The sequence below is a fragment of the Leishmania donovani genome, chromosome 30, assembly GCF_000227135.1.
Source record: "Leishmania donovani BPK282A1 complete genome, chromosome 30".
NCBI classification, from domain to species: Eukaryota; Euglenozoa; class Kinetoplastea; order Trypanosomatida; family Trypanosomatidae; genus Leishmania; species Leishmania donovani.
Genome location: NC_018257.1, coordinates 289,549 through 307,462, shown reverse-complemented (window position 1 = coordinate 307,462; position 17,914 = coordinate 289,549). Strand labels below are relative to the sequence as shown.

General features: G+C 60.2%; 4 protein-coding genes across 4 annotated transcripts; all 4 read right to left on the bottom strand.

Annotated features, from left to right (window-relative positions):
- Positions 1-2: 2 nt before the first annotated feature.
- LDBPK_300990 (hypothetical protein, conserved) lies at positions 3-1,010 on the bottom strand (the record flags this gene model as incomplete). Its single annotated transcript, XM_003862764.1, has 1 exon — positions 3-1,010. A coding segment is annotated over one exon (1,008 nt), but the record flags the coding sequence as incomplete, so codon positions are not given.
- Positions 1,011-2,499: 1,489 nt separating this feature from the next.
- Positions 2,500-5,313, bottom strand: LDBPK_300980 (hypothetical protein, conserved; the record flags this gene model as incomplete). Its single annotated transcript, XM_003862763.1, has 1 exon — positions 2,500-5,313. The coding sequence occupies one exon, from the start codon at positions 5,311-5,313 to the stop codon at positions 2,500-2,502; it is 2,814 nt and encodes a 937-aa protein (XP_003862811.1).
- A 1,448-nt stretch (positions 5,314-6,761) lies between these two features.
- LDBPK_300970 (ubiquitin-protein ligase, putative) lies at positions 6,762-10,967 on the bottom strand (the record flags this gene model as incomplete). Its single annotated transcript, XM_003862762.1, has 1 exon — positions 6,762-10,967. One exon carries the CDS (start codon positions 10,965-10,967, stop codon positions 6,762-6,764), a length of 4,206 nt encoding a protein of 1,401 aa, XP_003862810.1.
- Positions 10,968-13,569: 2,602 nt separating this feature from the next.
- Positions 13,570-15,642, bottom strand: LDBPK_300960 (hypothetical protein, conserved; the record flags this gene model as incomplete). Its single annotated transcript, XM_003862761.1, has 1 exon — positions 13,570-15,642. The coding sequence occupies one exon, from the start codon at positions 15,640-15,642 to the stop codon at positions 13,570-13,572; it is 2,073 nt and encodes a 690-aa protein (XP_003862809.1).
- Between the last annotated feature and the right edge of the window lie 2,272 nt (positions 15,643-17,914).

The following is a 17,914-nucleotide window of genomic DNA, read 5'->3' as shown; positions in this document are numbered from 1 at the left end:
AAGTTCTCCTTCGTATTCGGCGCAGTAAAGAAGATGGAGTTCGCTCCCATTCTCCTGCGCGCCAGCGGCCCGCCGCGCAGCGCGCCCATCGCGGGCGCCGGCGGCCGCGTCCAAATCGTCCAGCGCGGCCACAGCGGCGGCGGCGAGGCGCCAGCATGCGGCGTTGCAGTGCTCAGTCGCAGCCGCACCTTCTCCCAGTCCAGCGACGTGCACTGGTGCACGTTCGCGGAGTAGAGCACCTCCAGCTTCGACTCCGCGTAGTTCACGCGCAGGTCGTACAGTGGCGACCACCCCGCACCGCTGACAACGCACGACAGCTCCACCATCAGCTTCGTCCCGCTAACGACCCCTGCGCCCACCACAAGCGTCGCCTCCAGCGCGCTCTTTGTGTGCAGTCGAACGCCGCTGTCGCCGCCGAGGTCGCTCAGCCGCTGCTGCGCCTCCTCAAGTCGCTCCTCCACATCCGCCAACTTCGTCCTCAGCTCCGCGAGCCCGCGCTGCGCCGTGGCGCGCCGCGTCGCAAAGAATGACGCCATCGCGCCCCACTTCACAGGGTCCTGCATGTACGCCTGCAGGTGACCCGCGCTCTCGGGCGGCACAGCGCAGTCACCGCGGCCCGCGGAGCTGACAAAGCACTTGATCCGCTCAAGGTGCTGGCACGACTCCTCCAGTGCGGCAATGCCTTCCTCGCACGCGCATTGCTCCTCCTCGATCCGCTTGATCACGTCCTTCTGCCGCTGCACATCCGCGCGCACGTCCTGCCTCACCGTCTCACGCACGGGGCTGATATTCTGCAGCAGCACCGCAGCAGCCACAGCAGGGTCCGTCGCCTCGCCAATGCGCACCTGAAGCGTGGCCCAGTCCACATCGCCCCATTGCTCGATGTTTTCCACAACCGCCACAACCCTCGCGGAGGGCTTGAGCACCACTGGCGCAGAGAAGGTCAGCTGAGCGCGGTCACCGTAAACCGTCACCGCCTCCAGCTTCGGCGCCAGGGTGACGCGCGACATGGCGGCAGCGCCCGGCTGGGATGGTAATGGGAGATGGAAGGGGACTCACGTGTATAGACGGGTGGGTGCCTGCCTGCGGGAGAGGGAGTCTGGGGAGGGAAGGAGCGAGGCGACTCCGCACGAAGGTGGGGACGAACACGATGTTAGAAACGAGATGAAAGAAGGGAGGGGGGCACAAGTGAAGGCGGCCACCGCTTCGACAGAAATGCGCAAAACAACAAAGAAAAGCGATGTTGTCTTTCTTGGTCTTTTTATGTACTTGATTCTGGCGACGGAAAAGTGGGCGTTTTAGGGGAGGGGTCATGTGCAGAGGTGAGTCGATGTGTCAGCGTGTGTGTGTGTGTAGAAGGGGGAGGAATGAGGCAACCCATGAAGGGAACACAAGCAGACAAAGGTGGGCGCGGAGAGGGGAGGAAAGCAGGAGATTCGAATGGGAAAGGGATGCGTGTCTGCAGCTGACACACATGAGGGGGGGGGGGCAAAGTGACTCTTTCGGCATATGCATACCCCTTCCTACCGCAGGCACATGAATGGAGTGTTTCTGTGTGGGTTTGTGGGGGGAGGGGGGTATTGCAGGCTTCGTCAAACACAAGCAAGCATGGTTGCAAGGTCCACCCGCTACCACTCCTCCCATTTCGCCTCTTCGCCCAAGAACTCACTCACGTCAGTTTCCCTTTCGCCGTCAACTCGTCTGCGCGCGAAGAAGTGTGATACTCCACCTGCTTGTGACGGCGGTGGGTCTGTGCCCTTTCAGGGGCGCTGTCCCTTTCTCTACGAAGCGTATGAGTGCCATCTTTTTCCGAGCCTCTGCCGCCTCCCCTGCCGGCGTCCCTCCCCCCTCCGAGCAGAGACTGGTGGATGGAAAAGCAGAGGTAAGAGAAGGCGGGCGCGATGGAGGGTGAGAGAGGCTGCAGACGAGGGGCCGAGGACGCAGGGGAGGCTAGGAGGGAGCGCGAGAGTACAATAGGCAACGCACACGCACACAGACAAAAAAGTCACCAAGAACGAGCTCGTTAAGAAGTGCGTCTCCACACGCACACACGCACATGCGTGCGCTCTGCCAAAGTCTCTGGCACCTCTGTATCGAAGAACTTGGGTGGAAGGAGGGCGGCTCCGATAACTGCGGAGACGTCGGCCGAATACTGATGCACGAAAGGTGACGCACGTCCATCACAACAAAAGGCACGGTGTCTCGAAGGAGAAATATATCGAAAAAAATGCAACGCGAAGCAGCGGGGCAATTCTCGCCTTGCGCTTTTCTTCGCGTCGAGGACACCGCGGTGGATGCACGGAGGCAGAGAAGTAGAAACGGAGAGACCGCCACGCGTGGGGCCTGCGCGATGTGCAGAGAGGGAGTGGGTGTGTGTGTGTGTCAGAAGGCAATCGGCCCCCTCCTCTGGGCTCGGGCGAGGCGCATTTCTCTCCTCTACGCTGCCGCTATCGAAGAGTTACTTCTCACTGATGTGGATACCCATCTTTTCTTTCGATCTCAGCTAAACTGCTCCTGATGAAACCTCTCCCGTTTCGTCTGTCCGTCCTTCGTAATGCGGCCGTCGAACAGCTTCGTCGCTACCTTGAATGCCAGACAACCAGCAGGGTCGCCGATCTCGCGAAAGATAGTTGTGAGCTCGTGATCCATGAGGTAGGTGTAGTTTGTGTGCTGTGTCATCTTGCGCGTCAGATGCGCGGCTGCCTCCCAGTCCAGTCGGTGCAGTAGGCAACGGACGAGCAGCAGAAACATATCCGTGTTCTGCAGATACCAAGCCTCGTTGCTACCAACCGAGGTGGTCTTGTCCAGCAAGGCGTGCCAGAGCTCGACGAAGAACTCGGCGTCGCCAACGTCCTCCTCGGCATCGTTTCCAAGGGTGGCATCGGTTTGGTGCACTTCCGCCAGCGCGAAAGGGCTTTGAGTCCCCTCGCCACAAGGACTCTTAGAAAACTCACACGTATTAATCGCCAGCTGAGCTGCCGGGTAGGGGTTGTAGACGGCCGAGTCCCAGAGGTATCGGGGCACGATGGCGGCGCTACTCCCAGTGTGCGGCAGGGTGGTGCGCGCCTGCCGCATAGACAGCTGCAGCTCCGCCTGTGACAGCGACGATGATGGTGAGGCTGAGCCGAAGAAGAGCTCGTGTACGTCGGCAAAGTCCTTCGCGATGACGGCTTCGCTACGCAGCTCAGGCAGCTGATTATTGTTGTAGAAGAGGTGCTTCATCGAGTCACGAGACTGTCGTGCAGACCCGAAGAGGGCAAGCGACGTGTCGCGGGCATCCAAATACCGGCCCCACTTGGTCCGCTCCTCCAACCCCTCCGGCGTCAGTTTTGGATTGCACGGCGGATGGCGGCAGCACCACTGGGCGAGCTGCATAAACATGAACTGCGTGCTGCGGGGTACACGTCCGTTACTAGCGGTGGCGTTGCCTGCGTCGATCGCGCGTCTGAGCACCGCGCGCGCCTCGGACACGGTCCGGATGAACTGCGTCTCGTAGCTGCTCACGGTGACCAAGTCGCGTGCGCAGGGCACCGGCGGTGTACACGACGCCAGCATGGTCGGCCAAGTGGATGGAGGAGAAGCGGAAGTGGGAGACGGCTTCTCCGTCGGCTTTTCAGAGAGCTCCTCCACCATCTGGCGCAAAGCACCGTGAAAGGGCCGCTGCACGTCACGCAGTGTTGTCGCGCTGACGCGACTCAGCAGCGTGCCCACGTCTAAGAGATGATGGACCGAGACGCAGTATGGCTCTCTTGACGCAGGCGCGGACGCAGAAGTCACCGCGAGCGACGACGAGGACTCTGCAGAGCTGGCGAGCTCTTCACCAGGCTGTCCCTTCGACGCTCGCGAGTTGGCAGTCATATCTAGGGCCTCCTGTGCCACGGTGCACCGCTGCTGCTCACAGGCCGCGCGCTGCAGTAGCTGAATGGCCCCGGTGTCGTCCCCCACACTGCTTTGTACGAGACTCAAGGCGTGGAAGAGGTGGCCGGCGTTGTAGTGATGTGGCCCAACGCCCGTTTGGGCGAGCGGCAGCAATGTGGCAGCGACCAACTCCTCCATGCTGTTGGTCTGCGCATTAACGAAGGGTAGCGAAACCACTCTGGAAGCTGCATCGATACCGGCGGCGCGGAGGGACGCCTGCATCGCCCCCACCAAAGATGTCAACGTCGACGTGGCAGACGGCCCAGCCGGCACACGGCTGTCCCGGGCCTTTTCCTTGTCTCCGTCAAAGCTGCCTGTGTCATCGCTTTCAACATGCTCGTCCACGAGCTCGTTGGCCGTCGGCGGTCCACACCGCTCCACCTCCCCAAGTAGCGCCAGTCGCTCCACCACTGCCTGCACGCTCACGGTGCCCCGCTTGTACGCATCGAAGCAGCCGAACATAGCGCAGAATTGCGGAAACTCGTCGGGGTGCGTGAGCACGCTGCTCAGCACCGACATCACATCCCAGTCCGTCAACTCCACACCGAAAGCACGTATCCACAGCGCCATCACAACACACGACGCAACCGTACTCCGATGGCTCGTGGTGGAGCAGTGGTAAAGAAGAGAGGAAAGCACAGGCGCACTGCGGGGCGGTCTCGCCGGCTGCGGCGTTGCCGTTTCACCAGAGGGGTGCGACGAGCCGGCCCCCGTAAGATCCGCAGCCGCCTGGCGTGCCTGCAATCCTTCTCCCGAAAAGCTGTACGCGGCCACTGTCCCGCCCTCGGTGCCGGCTTCGTCTTCCATTACGTGGGTCCCGAACGCTTCCTGCGCCAGGGCAACAAGTTGCAACAGACGGGCCTCCACATCAGGCGGGCACAGGCAGTGCGCACAGTCAACCATGCGGGCGTACGTCTCCAGTGTCGTCGTGCCGCTGTGTACCATCACCTCCAGCACCTGAAGCGCATTAGCTGCGTCATGGTGGTAGTTGAATGTGCGCAGCAGCGAGTGGAAATGATAGGCGGTGAGCTCCTCCCCGAGCTGCTCACGAATGTACTGGAGTGTAGCACTCAAGTCCTGCGTGTTGTGGCTGCTCACAAAAGTCGCGACAAGGGCGTTGGCCTCATACAGACTGAGCGGCGGAGAACGATGCGGCGCATCCGCGTACTCGCACGAACCCGAAGGCGAAAATGAGGGGTCGCTCTCGTCATCCACACAAGCCGTCGATGATTGTGCCGCGGACGACGACCGCTGCTCGACCTCTTCCAGGGCCGCGCTTAGCCGCGCCTTGGCTGCCTGGTGCACCTCCTCGCGGTGGCCTGCCTGCCACCAATCCGCGATGAGTCGTTGGTTCAACAGATAGCTGCCATAGGCGGCGAGTGAGCGACGAAACATGACTGCTCGACCCTGTGCGCGTGCGCCTGCGGCGATAGTGTGCCGAAAAGTCGACAAGGGACACGCAACCCGCGCTGCCCAACCCCATGCACGTGAAGAATCGCGAGTACTTGCCAGGACCAGGTACGTGGGCGCCTTACCGCCGCCCACTCTCTAGCGTGTGGGTGTGCGTGGTGCGACAGAGTTCTTGCTTGCTTGATCAAGCCGCTGCCCCCAGACCGGAGAAGAGGCTGATGGAGCCGTGGAGGATGAGTGCTGGTAGCGCCGATGACACCCACAACCCCACACACAAACACATGCGCACTAGAGAAAAGGAAGCAGCAAAGAGATGCTCTCGGAGACGACTCCACTCGCTTCTCCAGGGCACCGCAGTCCGTTTCCTTCGCTTGTGGGTCCGTGCGAGCGAGGCTGTGCGTGAGTGTATGCTGGAGCTGGTGTGTCCCACGCGTCCAATGAGAGGTAGAGAGAGTAAAGAGTGGGTTGAGGAAGGGACCATGTGCTTTGAGAGAGATGAGGGAGGGCGATCGCAGGAAAAACGGGCATGGCACAAGCCCGGACACGTTGGTGCCCGAGTGTGTGTCTCTGCGTGTGTGTGCGTGTGTGCGAGAGTGCTGTGCACACATGGCGGCGGTCGTGGATCCTACGCTGTCAGGAGCCAGCGAAAGTGACGGCAACGATGGCTGCCGTTCATAGGATCGGGGAAGGGGGGCTCCTTCGTTTTGTCCTGCTTGTATTTGCGAGGTTCAGTGCAGCAGGAGTGCACACATCTCTCGCTCCCACCCCACAGACGCGCACCGTTTGCCTTGAACGCAAGCACAAACAATACTGGGGACTACAGCACGCTGCAGTGCCAGAGAGGTAAGCGGCGATGATGCACCTTCGACTCGGCGGGAGAGATCGCCTTCACCCACACATTCACTGGTGGCAGGGGATGAGGAAAGGAGGGGTGGGAAAGAGAGAGAGGGCCTGGCCCAATGCCACAGACGGTGTTTTGCCCTCGTTCGTCCTATACGCCGCTGGGACTGCGCGTGGACTGCCTGCACCCTCTCCCAGGCCTTCCATTTCTCGATGTCCTTATCGGTACTTCAAATCGTTTGTCGGATCAGTGGTAATGTGCATCGAGGCACGAGCACAAGAATGCGCGCACATACGCAGAGACAGAGAACGCGCGGGCACACACAGACGCATACATAAGGTGGCAAATAAGCGCTTCAAACAACACCGGACCTGGACAGACAGCCACGCACACACACACACATTCTGAGAGAGAAGAGGGGGAGAAGATGCGTGCATGGGAGGGGTAATAGCGGCTTTTACCGGTCGCATTGACTCCATCGACCTGCCAAGACACCCAGCATCCCACCCCGATCCGCGGCGCCCTCGCGATACCTCTTTTCGTGCGTGCTGCGGCACGAGGCCCACCGAGGCGCGCTATAGCGCCTCGCTGCTCAGCTGAACTCGAAGGTACCGGTTTCTTCAATGGCAGCAACAATCTTCGCTCGAGCCGTCGCGTAGTCACGGTACGGTGGTAGCTTTAAGGTAGAGAAGCACGTTGCCGCCGAGGGCAGATGATCGGGCCCGGACGCATTCATCGCCAGCAGCTGAACCTTAAAGGGAGGCGCCAGGAAACGGAAGCCGAGCAGCGGCGGCCGAGTCATGGACGTCACAAACTTCAGCAGCTGTCGCTGCTGCGCGCGCGTGAGAGACTCCACAACGTCCCAGAAGAGCCGCACCTGCGGTGCGTTCACGTCCTCCGGCTTGTCGTACACTGTATTCGCCTTCCAGTCCTCCAAGTCGATCTGCCCCGTCTCATCGCCGCCGAAGAGCTTGCCGACCTCGTTACTGTCGAACAAGCGAAGACGGTTCGTGTCAATTACAGAGTGAAGCCCGGTGCAAAACGCGCGCGTCTGCTCGGCGGCCTCGCGGTTGAGCTTAAAGTCGGCGACGAGGTGCACGTAAAAGAGGCAGTTGCGCGGTGTCACGTGCATCTTCGCCCCGTCAGGCACCAGCTCTACCTCCCTTGTGATGCCCAGCGCGTTCACTGTGTAGACAAAGGTCAGTCCAACCGCCTCCAGCTCTTCCTCGCTAAGCTGCGTGAGGGACATAAGCTGGTGATAGAGCTCCGCGTCGAAGCTCTTGAGGTTGCTGAGGGTGTTGCGGCGGCCCAAGATGGAGTTGCGAAAGTGAAGGGCGAACGGCACGTCTTGCAACACACCGTCGCGCAGCGCGCGACCCACCATTGCCCCCAAGAAGCGGATCTTCAAAAGATGCTGCGGGTCACTGGTCGCCACGGCGCTGAAGGAGTTCGGGTACACATAGCCGTCTGGGGTCTGGCGAAACAGGCCGTATTCAGCCGCAAACCCCTCCTTGCACAGTGACACGATACACTCTCGGTACACACCGCGGCCGTACCCGGCCTCGAGCGTGCCGTCGTCGGCGATGAAGCGGATGTTGAGCATGTCGTTGCTGAGCGGCTTGTCGTGGAAAAGGTCAAAGGCGTCTATGAAAGTGCGTCCGCGCTGCACCACCACCCGCCGCTCGCTCGGCGGCGTCCAGTGGTGGTCCGTCTCCACGAGCAGCGCCGAGAGGAGCAGTGCGCGAGCGGCAAAAGGGAACAGGAACGGTGTGTGCACGAGCATCTTTGCGTACCGAGTCGCCTGTTTCCACTGCGCGCTGCCGTGAAAGGCGACGTCGTCGCCGGGAAGACGCACGTGGGCCACCGACGTGGTCGCGACACCGGCGGTGGTGCTCGACATTACGCCGCCCACAACGCTTCGCTCTCCGGTTGCGACGCTGGCGCCGTCAAGCTCTGCCTCCCCTGCCTCTGCGGCATCCTCCTCATCCACCACGGCGGCGCTCGCCGCATCCCAAGTGCGAAACAACAAACCCACTGCTGCCTCGGCAGCGACGGCGCTGACGGACATCCACAGACCGGTCGCCGCGGCAGGCACAAACGGGTCCGCCTCGTCCACCGTGTGTAGGCGGGAGAGCAGCAGGCAGGCCGCGTGAGCAACAGCCTCGCCGTTGGAGTCCGGTACGACGCCGTACATGTGTGACCGGTGCACAATCTCCTTCAGCGCGAGCACCAACGCCCACGACTCCTCTGTAGACAGCACCGCCGCCTCGCCACCGCGACGCAGCTCATCGGCGAAGTCGCACACGTTCACATAGTATGCCAGCAGGGTGAAGAAAAAGATGGAGAGCGACGCGTGAGGGTCATAGAAAGCGAGAGGGTAACGCGGATGTGTCTCCCACGTTGGCAGCCGCGGGAGGGAAATGAGGGCGGGCCCGGGGTGGGCAGCCGCGGGCACGCGGCGGCGTCTAGACCGCTCCTCGCCGGCGAGGGCCGGCTGCTCCTCCTGCTCCTGTGCACCCCACGCCGGTGGCTGGCACAGCCTCTGCAAAGCCTCGCCGGGCGGCAGCACAGCCCGCAGCCCCTCGCAGCTCTGCCAGTACAAACTCCAAAGGCGACGCAGCAGCTGCGGAGTGCGCACCAGCTTTGCGTACAGCGCCAGCGTCTCCTGTTGATAGCGGCTGTATCTCGGCTTCGAGAATGTGAAGATGGGCCACGCAAACACGTTGCACAGAATCTCGAGTGGGCTCTGCTGCATCGAGGCAGACGACGGCCACTGAGCGGCAGCGCCAGCATCCATGAAGGACGTCGTATTCGCCAGCGATGCAGCTGCTGCCAAGTCGCCCTCCTCGTTGCCGCCGTCGTCCACCGTTGGCGGCGCGCCGGTATCGGTGGGTGCCTCCACGGTGGGCTTCTGCAGCGACATCAGGCGCAGTTTCTCACACCGCTCATCCTGCACGGTGAGGAGTTGGAGCAGTTGCAGGCCACCCTCGGCGCTGAACAGGTACGAGGTAAGCAGGCGGTATTGACTGTGCGACGATTCATCGACACCCTCGGCATCGTCCTTCCCATCCATCGTGCGGCGCTGCTGCCGCCGGCCGGTGTTGTAGGCGTAGTGATCTGCCAGAATGCCCTCAATAAAGAAATCCTCGCGGCACAGTCGCTCGCTCAGGCAGCTGACGCTGAGCAAGTACCACTTCACCACATCCGTGCAGGCAGTTAAGGGCGACGGCGACGCAGCTGCAGCGCACGATGTTGCCTCCACGAGCTGGTGGATACGCGGCAGCAACCGCACAAGGCGCCCAAGTACACGAGCACGCAGCTCCCCACCTCGAAGCCCACTTACGCCATCGCACGCCGTCAGCTCCGTGTTCATGGCAGTCCGTCTGTAGCACTCCGCAACAAGCATCGTAAAGCACGTATCCACCACGTCGCAGCCGCCACGCGCGGGCCCCTCCGCGGCTGTATCAGCAGCGCCGAGCAGCACCGCCAGAGAGTTGGAGGTGAGTCGCTGGGACTCCTCTCCGGCGTAGGGAGCGCACATACATTGCCAGCACACCTGCGCAAAGGAGCCCGTAGGCGGCGACAGTGGGCTGTACCCGCCGGCTTCAGCCTGAGAAAGGGGCGGGAACGCCGCGACAAGTGGCTGCAGTAGCTCCCTGCACTGCGAGCGCACGCTCACCGGATGCGCCACCGTCTCCTGGCCTAGAAAACTGAGTGTCACGGTCAAGGCATGTACCGCCGGCCACCGATCAAAAGACGCCGCTGCAGCCAATGACGGTGAAGTCACCGCCGTCGCTGACATCTCAAGACCTTCGTGGCTTCTGCGAGGTGTCGGCTCCTCGTTGAGTGTACGTGCGAACGCAGCGTTGTGTGTGACGATGACAGCCACAAGATACCGTGCCAGTCGCTTTACCAAAGATGCGCTGCTGGATGGCGATGCGTGGCTGCCCGGCATCGACGGCGCCACACGCGAGAGTTGCTGCAACAGCACGCAGAGGAGAAGGACCACATCTTTGGTGGGCAAAGAAGCGAGAAAAGAAGGCCACGACAGCGACAGCGGATCGGCTGGCCGATTGACTGCGGCTGCCTCAGTGGCGGCATCGGCATGAAATGCGATGGTGTCCTCATCAGCCGTGTCCTCACCCTCCGCGCCGCGGTTGATGCTTTCGCTGAGAGCTGTGTAAAGGCATTCGCTGTAGTGCCAGAAGACCCGCTGCCGGTACGCGCGCAGCTCTCCGAGGGACGACACCGAGGAGGTATGAGGAGAGGAAAGAGTGACACGCTGGTGAGCCGCGGCAGTAGCGCCTAGGCCAGTCGTCCCAGGTATGCCTGAGCCCGCATCACCTAATACCGTCTCTGTGCTGCAGTCGTTCTTTGCTGCAGCTCGGAAAGGCGCATCGAGGCGCAGCGGAATATGTGACTGGTGGCGGCGCACATACGAGAGGCACCAGCACGCCGTGTGTAGGCGTGCCGTGAGCTGCTCTGTCTGGCTCGGGGCGGCAGTCGTGTGAACAGCGGAAGAGAAGCCCGCAGAAGACGTCGACAGTAGAATTCGCTTCACGTCCGATGACAAGCTATCCAGGTCACTCAACGCCAAACGCACCATCGCCTGACAAGCAAGCCACTGGCGAATGGCACGTTGCAGCCGCCGGACGGCGCGCATGCGGCGCGCCTCCTCCTCTCTCTGAAGTCGCAGTCGTTGTGCATCTTCGATGATGCTGTTCCGCGTCTTGTGATGGTCGCGCGCCAGCTTCATGTTGCGCATGCGACTGCTGCCGTTGAACACAAATTGGCTCATCTTCAAGGCGTGAAATGCGAGTCCTTCCCACAAACACTTAGGGAGCTGCGAGGCAAGTCGAGGCCGACCGTAAAGGGGGTGGATGGAAGGACTCGAGGGAAAGCGGCGTAGCACAGAGGCCAAGCGGAAGATACAGAAGAACTAAAGCACGCGCGCGAGCCACGCTGCGTGTGTGTGTGTGTGGGTGATTCAATTTCGTCTCACGTCGCACGAAAAAAAAAAACACCTCAGACAGCCTGGAAGTAAACGAAGAATTCGAGAGAGAGAGAGAGACGGCCCCCATCGAAAAGTCGGCCAAAGCAGCGGGGGAGCAGATGGAGCAAGCCGAAAAAGTGCAGGCTCGGCGTATGGCCGCTGCTAGTGCCCTCCCCCCGCTGCTTGCTGATCTCAAGAAAAATAAAATGCTCCTGTGTCCTTGGGTGCACGCCCTCCTCCCTAAGATTCACAGTCATGCACAAGAGGCGCAGAGGGGAAGGTGATGGCGTGCGGGTCCGTGTGTGTGAGCGACCGAGATAAAGCAGCGTGGTGATAAACCTGCAGTGCGAAAACAACAAGGAGAGCGGAACGCGCGAAGGTGGAGAAGGCAGAAGTTGTAGATGCTTCAGTGGGCGTGAAAAAGACGCAGGATGAGCTGCAACGTCATCCACTTTCACGCACACATAGGCACGCACGGACACACGCAGACATGGATATGTGGTGCAGCTCCGACTGCACTACCTGCGCAACGGCGGACTGATGGTGGTGGTGGCGGTGCTTCTTTAGCCACCGTCACCACAAAGCAGCGAGAAAACCTGCACAGGCAATAGGGAAAAAGTGCGAGCAGAGGAAATTCGTGATAGATAACTACATAAACAGCCACACACAGCACACATGTCTTTTGACACACACACACACCGATGGAACAGCAGTTGCGCCGCTGATGTTGAAAGGCGAGTCCCTTCTCACCACCACCTTCCTCCTTGCAGAGGCATACGGCAGAACGGCGTGACTCGAAATAGTGAAAAATCGAGGGTCTCATATCGCCAACAGAGCAGGTTGCACCCATTGTGTGTGTGTGTGTGTACTATTATCGATGCCATCAGCACCAAGTCTTCCAGGAGTGAGTCACGCGCAAAGTAGAAGAGCGGTGGGAGGTGGTGTAATTACGGTGTGTCTACTTAAACTTGAATGTGTTACTTGGGTGTCTTGCCCCCACCCATGCGTGAGTGCACCTGCACACAGCAGCGGCGCTGCGCCTTTACGGGTATGAGATAAGGGTCTTCGTCTTTTTGTCACGTGTGTACGTGCGTACGTGTGTGAAAGAAAAGGAGGGAAGATTGTGGCGGCGGGAGGGGCGTGGAAAGGGGCTGCTGCATATGGAACACACATCCACATATGAAAGACAAAGACCGTAAAGCCAGGCAACGGAAAAGAGTGGAACTGCACGTGGGGGCCCCCGCAGCACCGCCAAAGGTGCCTGCCAAAGGAAAACAAACGACAACTGACAGCGCCGGCGCCTGAGCTGGCAGTGGAGTGCTGTCGGCAGAAGGAGGGAGGGAGGGAGGCTTTCTGGGCACTCGGGAAAAAACCAGCAAAAAATGCGAGCGCACACACACACACACTCGCACACGTATGCGCACAAGGCGCGCAGATATACATATATACACTGGCTGACGCACGGACAAAAGACGAGCCATTCGCGCCCAAAGCTGAACACGGCAATTCAATGAAAAACTAAAGAAGACAGAAACGTCATGGTCGTCGTCACCGTTCGCGTAGCCCATCAGCCGTGCCAGCATCGCTACCGCCATGTATTTCACCGACTCGCGAACGCGTGCGCGCCAGATATACAGACATTTACGAATCCAGAAATAGAAAGGAAAAAAAGCGCGTGAAGACGAAAAGAAAGAGAGATGGGAAACAAAACAAGGCAGCCAGAGAGAGCGCGCGGGAGGCGGGAGAGGGACGAGAGACCGTAGCGCGAGAGACACGAGCGACGCAGCAGGCGGGCGACCGCTACAACGCCATTGGAGAGGCGAAAAAAAGAAAGCGATGAGAGGAGGGGAAGCACAATCCACCAAAGAAAGCAGAAAAAAGAAGTCGCACGCAGCACCTCATGTCGCATACACACACACACAGAGAGAGTCCATCGCATCGCTCCTTCTACCTCTCAACCAGAACCTCACCCTCACCCAACCATAAGTTGTATGCGGGCGCTCTTCGATCGAGTGCTTGTTTCGTCCACCCCTCTGATGTCTTTGTGCGGTGCCCTCAGCTCTGCTGCGCGCCCTGTGCGCGCACTCGCAAGCACGCCTATACGCACAGCTACATACACAAACAAAAGTCCCTCACCACACACCACACCTTCTCTGGCCCGGTCTGCGAGACACATTCCTGCGAAAATGTCCACATTCCAGTCTTGTGCTCCACCGCCTACGATAACGCAGTAGCGCCGCTGCACATCGACTGCTTCAACCGAAACCTTCGCGGATCAGCTCCCCGTCATCTACGATCGCTGCTAGAGCCGCTACATCGTCGCCATGCGGTGACTCTTCAGGGCAGTTCATCGTGATTCTTGCGTCTCTGCACTAGTCACAATAAGATTAAGGAATACGCGCGCACGTCACGCCCCACGCAGGATCTTGATGGCGACATCATCGATCCACTGACAGTATTGATGCAACCCCATCGGCTCCCCGTAGAGCTCGTAGAAGCACGCCCGCGCAAGCTGCAGGTCGCTGGGCTGCAGGGCGGCCGCGTTCTTTTCGTAGCGCTCAATCTTCTCGAGCAGCTGCCGGTGCCGAAGAGGGTGCAGCGCTAGTGCGCTGGAAGTCGCCGCCCTTGCGACGTTAGTTCCCCGTGGAGAGGAGTAAGTGCGAAGCTGTGGGGGCGCACCGGCGGGCCGGTGAGCAGACGACCGCTCCAGAGATCTACACGAAGGGGCGGCACTGTGCGACTCTGCGTCGTCGTCGTTGAGTTCCGGCAGTAGAGCCACGGAGCGATCAAAGCTGTGCGCGAAGGCGGGAGAGACGGTGCGGCGTTGCGGTGAAAGGCGACCGTAGGGAGTTTGGCTGTCGTACGTGTTGCCAGTGCACGACGGCTGCGGCAACACCGTGTCAGGATGGAGGGCGATCAGCAACCGCCGCTGTCGCGCCAGGGTGAGCGCGGGTGCTGAGGACAGTGCTGTGTGCGACTTAGCCGTGTGGTAAGCGCTATGGCCGCCATACCGCCCTGGGTGGCGCGGCTGATCGACTGAAACAGCACTCGCTTGAGCAGGGCTGGGGGCGCTGCTGTGTCCCGGCCTAATGACACCGTTGCCGCGCCGCACCACACTACTCGGCGCCGCATGCCGAGAGTGCGAGGAAGGAGAACCGTTAGTTCCTATTGGCGTGCTCGGGCACGAGACCTCTGCACCCGCCGCAGCTGCTGAATGCGTGCTACCGGCCGATTGCGCAGAGCGGCCGCGCCGACTCACGCTTGCCGCCCGTGGCTTCTGTCGCGGTGTGGCAGGCTTTGATGATCCGCGCGATGCAGGCCTCGAGCTCGCACGCGCGCTTGTGCTCTCACGACTGTACGAGCGCATGCCACGCGCTCTAGACCCCCATGGAGAGGCAGTGCGGGAAGACATCGATTCCTTGAAGCCCTGATGCCCTACACGAAGTACCCTGCTCATCCGAAGGCGTATTAGGTTCTCCTCCACGGTGAGGTCGCTTAGTGTAAAGTAGAGGCGGCTGCAGTAGCCTTGCCAAGCCTTGACGTCGCTTTTCTGTCCCGACTTTGTTGGCGGCACCGCCTCGTGTGACTGCGCCAGCAGAGACTTAGCAAACTCCAGCTGCCGGAGGTAGCTGTCAAGGTTTTGCTCGACGCGCTCGAGAAAGCCACGATCCTGCGGCCGCACAGGCGCAGGCCGACCACCAGTTCGCAGCGGCTTGTCTCGATACACCTCCGCGACATAGACGCGCTTGTCCCACGCGGCCAGCATAGCCGTGTGATGCTCCATTACCGCGTGCACGTAGCGCTTCACATCCTCTTGTGTGCTGGTTGCCAGCGTCCCGGCCTCCTCGGGAGGCTCTGGAGAAACAGGCAGCGCCGTCTTAAAAGGGAACTGCGAGTTGGAGGTCGAGCTGCGAGCTAGCACCGGCGTGGAGACCTGGCGGCGGCGAGCTTGCGAAGCGGAACGATGAAGCGCCATCTCCGACCGACTTCTTGTGGCGCCGCCCACGTCGCACTCGGCAGTCGCCTGCTCGCCGTTGGCTGCTGCGGCCGCGTTGCCGTTAGTCGCGCCGTGGTGCGGTGATTTCAACAAGTAGGAAGGACGGATGGAGTCATGCCCGCGCACTGGGATCGCGGAGGAAGCCGCTATCACCTCGAGCGAGGGACGAGAGTCCCCAGGTGGAGCGCCGTTTGCGTCGCCGCAGGCAGTCAACAGCCGCGTCCTGGCGATGGATTGTTGCGGGCTGTCGTTGGTACTGTTGCCGCCATTATGGCTTGCCGTCAGGCTAGGCGCAGCGGCGGGTGAGCTGTGCTGTGTCGCCTTGACAGCATCACAGCTTTCCTCCGACTTCTCCCGCGGAGGCTCCGCCGCAGTGCCGTTCGGCGTTTCGAAGTGCGGCGCTGGTGGTTGTGGCGCGTCTCCTTCGATGCCGCAGAGGTCGATGTGCACCTCACGCGGCTGTGGTGGCGGTGAGTCCTCCATTGAGTACAAAAAGCGGAAGGGAAAGCAGGTGCACGCCTCAGCCTGACGAGTGTCACAGCACGAGAGGTAAAGAATACAAAGAGAAAAAAAATAGCTAGAGACTAGCGTGGGAGGGCGACGATGCTCTGCTGCACAGCTGGAGGGAGAGAAAGGAGGAAAAGATGTTGAGGTGCAGAAAGATGCGCACAGTAGCGTACGATTGCAGCTGCCACATGCAGACACGCCCAGAGAGGCAGCGAGTGCAAGCAAGAGTGTCTGTGTGTGTGTGTGTGTGTGTGTGTGTCTGTGTGAGAGAGAGGGAGAAACAGGTGGCGCCACACCTACGAAACCGTCGCAACGACGAATGTACAGAAAAAGTACAATACACTAAAAAGAGATGTGTACGTGAAGGAAGGAAAAGGAGGGAGGGGGTAGCACCAGGGAGCCACAAAAATAAGCTACAAGACAAAAGGTTGGGTAGGTAGGGAGAAAGTGAGGAGTCGGCGACGGTTCACATGTGCACCCCGCGCTTGAAGCTGGCTTGCGCAGGCACAGAGAGAGAAGGGCGGGTAGGGCACTCGAACCGGCTGTGCGGATGCGGGGTGGCAAGAGGTAAGAGAATACAAAAGAAAAAAGAGCGGGTGGGCGGAAAAGGCAAAGATGTAAGACGTCAACGGAGCAGTCGGCACGTGCGGCACACAACAAGGAGCACGCCGACGTAATGTACATGCAATACACCAGTTCGACACGCAAACGAGGCGAATGCTGAGCGACGGGGAGAGCTGAGGGCTGGAAAATAGAAGGCTGGAGGTCAGAAAGATGCGCCCGTGCGTGTCTGTGCCTCTGTTTCCGACTATGAAGAGGGGAGAAGCTGCTTGCGTATGAGTGGTTGCGTCTCTCCTTCGTCTTTTTTTTCGCACCGCTAGTGTGACTATACAGGTGACTCTCCTCTATAAGCTGCGGAGGAGGGTCGAGGAAAACGAAACGCCGAAGTAGAGAGCAACTGGACTACTACTACTAGTGGCGTGCGTGTGCGTGAGTGTCCACTTCCTTCGGTTGATCTCAAAGGAAGCAGCAGCCGATGCCGCCACACACGTATAAAGAGCAAAGAATCGCGTACGAAGAGTACCGTGAAGATGAGGCGCTTGAGGGGCAATCGAAGTGAGGGGTGCTGCTTTGGGTGTCCAAACGTCTCTTTGGGGAATGCGTGAAGCATGAGTCGGTTCGCGCAAGAGAAAAAGAGCGAGAAGGAAACTGCAAGGGAGACCGCGTGCGACTAGCCAACAAGAAACACAGCATGGGTTGCGCGAGAGAGAGAAGCAAGGGGGTGGTATGGTGCACACAACGGCGGCAAGCGAAGGAGATAAAGATATGCACGGGATATCGGTATCACGTCGAAGCGGGGATCCAGTGCGTCGAGCAATGCCACGGACGTTTCATGTGAGTACACGTGAGTGGAGAGGAGCGCGGTGGCACGTGCGCGGGCGTCGATGTGGAAAAGACGCGAAAAAAGGGAGCGAAGACGGCAGGGACAGGAAAGGCAGAGTAGAACGCTGCGCGTGATGCGGAGAGAATAACGAAGAGACGACGGAAAAGAATCGCAGCGCCTTGAAGAGTACCACGGCACCATGATCGCAATGAGGGGGGAGCGGCGCACGCAAGAGGTGGTATCCCGAAAAAGCATCATCGCTACTTAGGGGAGAGAGGGGAAGGAAAACTCTCAGCTGCGAGAAAGGCGCAGCCCCTTTTTCCCGTTGAGCAACAGAGGGAGAAGAGGGCAAGGAAACAGACGCATGCATGCACATGTGCCTTCGCCAACACGCGACGCGATTTTCTCTCGTTGGTGTGTGTGTGTGTGTGTGTGTGTGTGTGTTGTTGCTGGAGTGTCAAAGGCCGCCGCCGAGCTCACGTGCGCTTCTTTGCCCTCGCGCCAGTAAGGAAAGCAGAAGCAGCGAAACGACGGAGGAAGCGAGAGAAGACGTACACAAGCATGCACACGTCCACACATCGAGCGAGAGCTGTGCACAAAAAAAAAAAACGTACAAGACGTCCATGTATCCGTGAACAGCCCCTTTCCTTCGCCAGTGTGAGAGATGGAGCAAAGCTGCGCCAGGGCTGTCGAGGGAGTCGGCACCCTCGCCTCAGTCGATCCGACTTCTGGGGGCGGTGTGTGTGTGTGTGTGTGTGTGTGCGGTCGGGCCGCTGACACCGAGAGGGCTGCATACCGGCAGGAATCAAACGCGTCTCTCATACAAGGGCATCGCCAGCCGTATGCGCCTGTGACTGTGTGCAT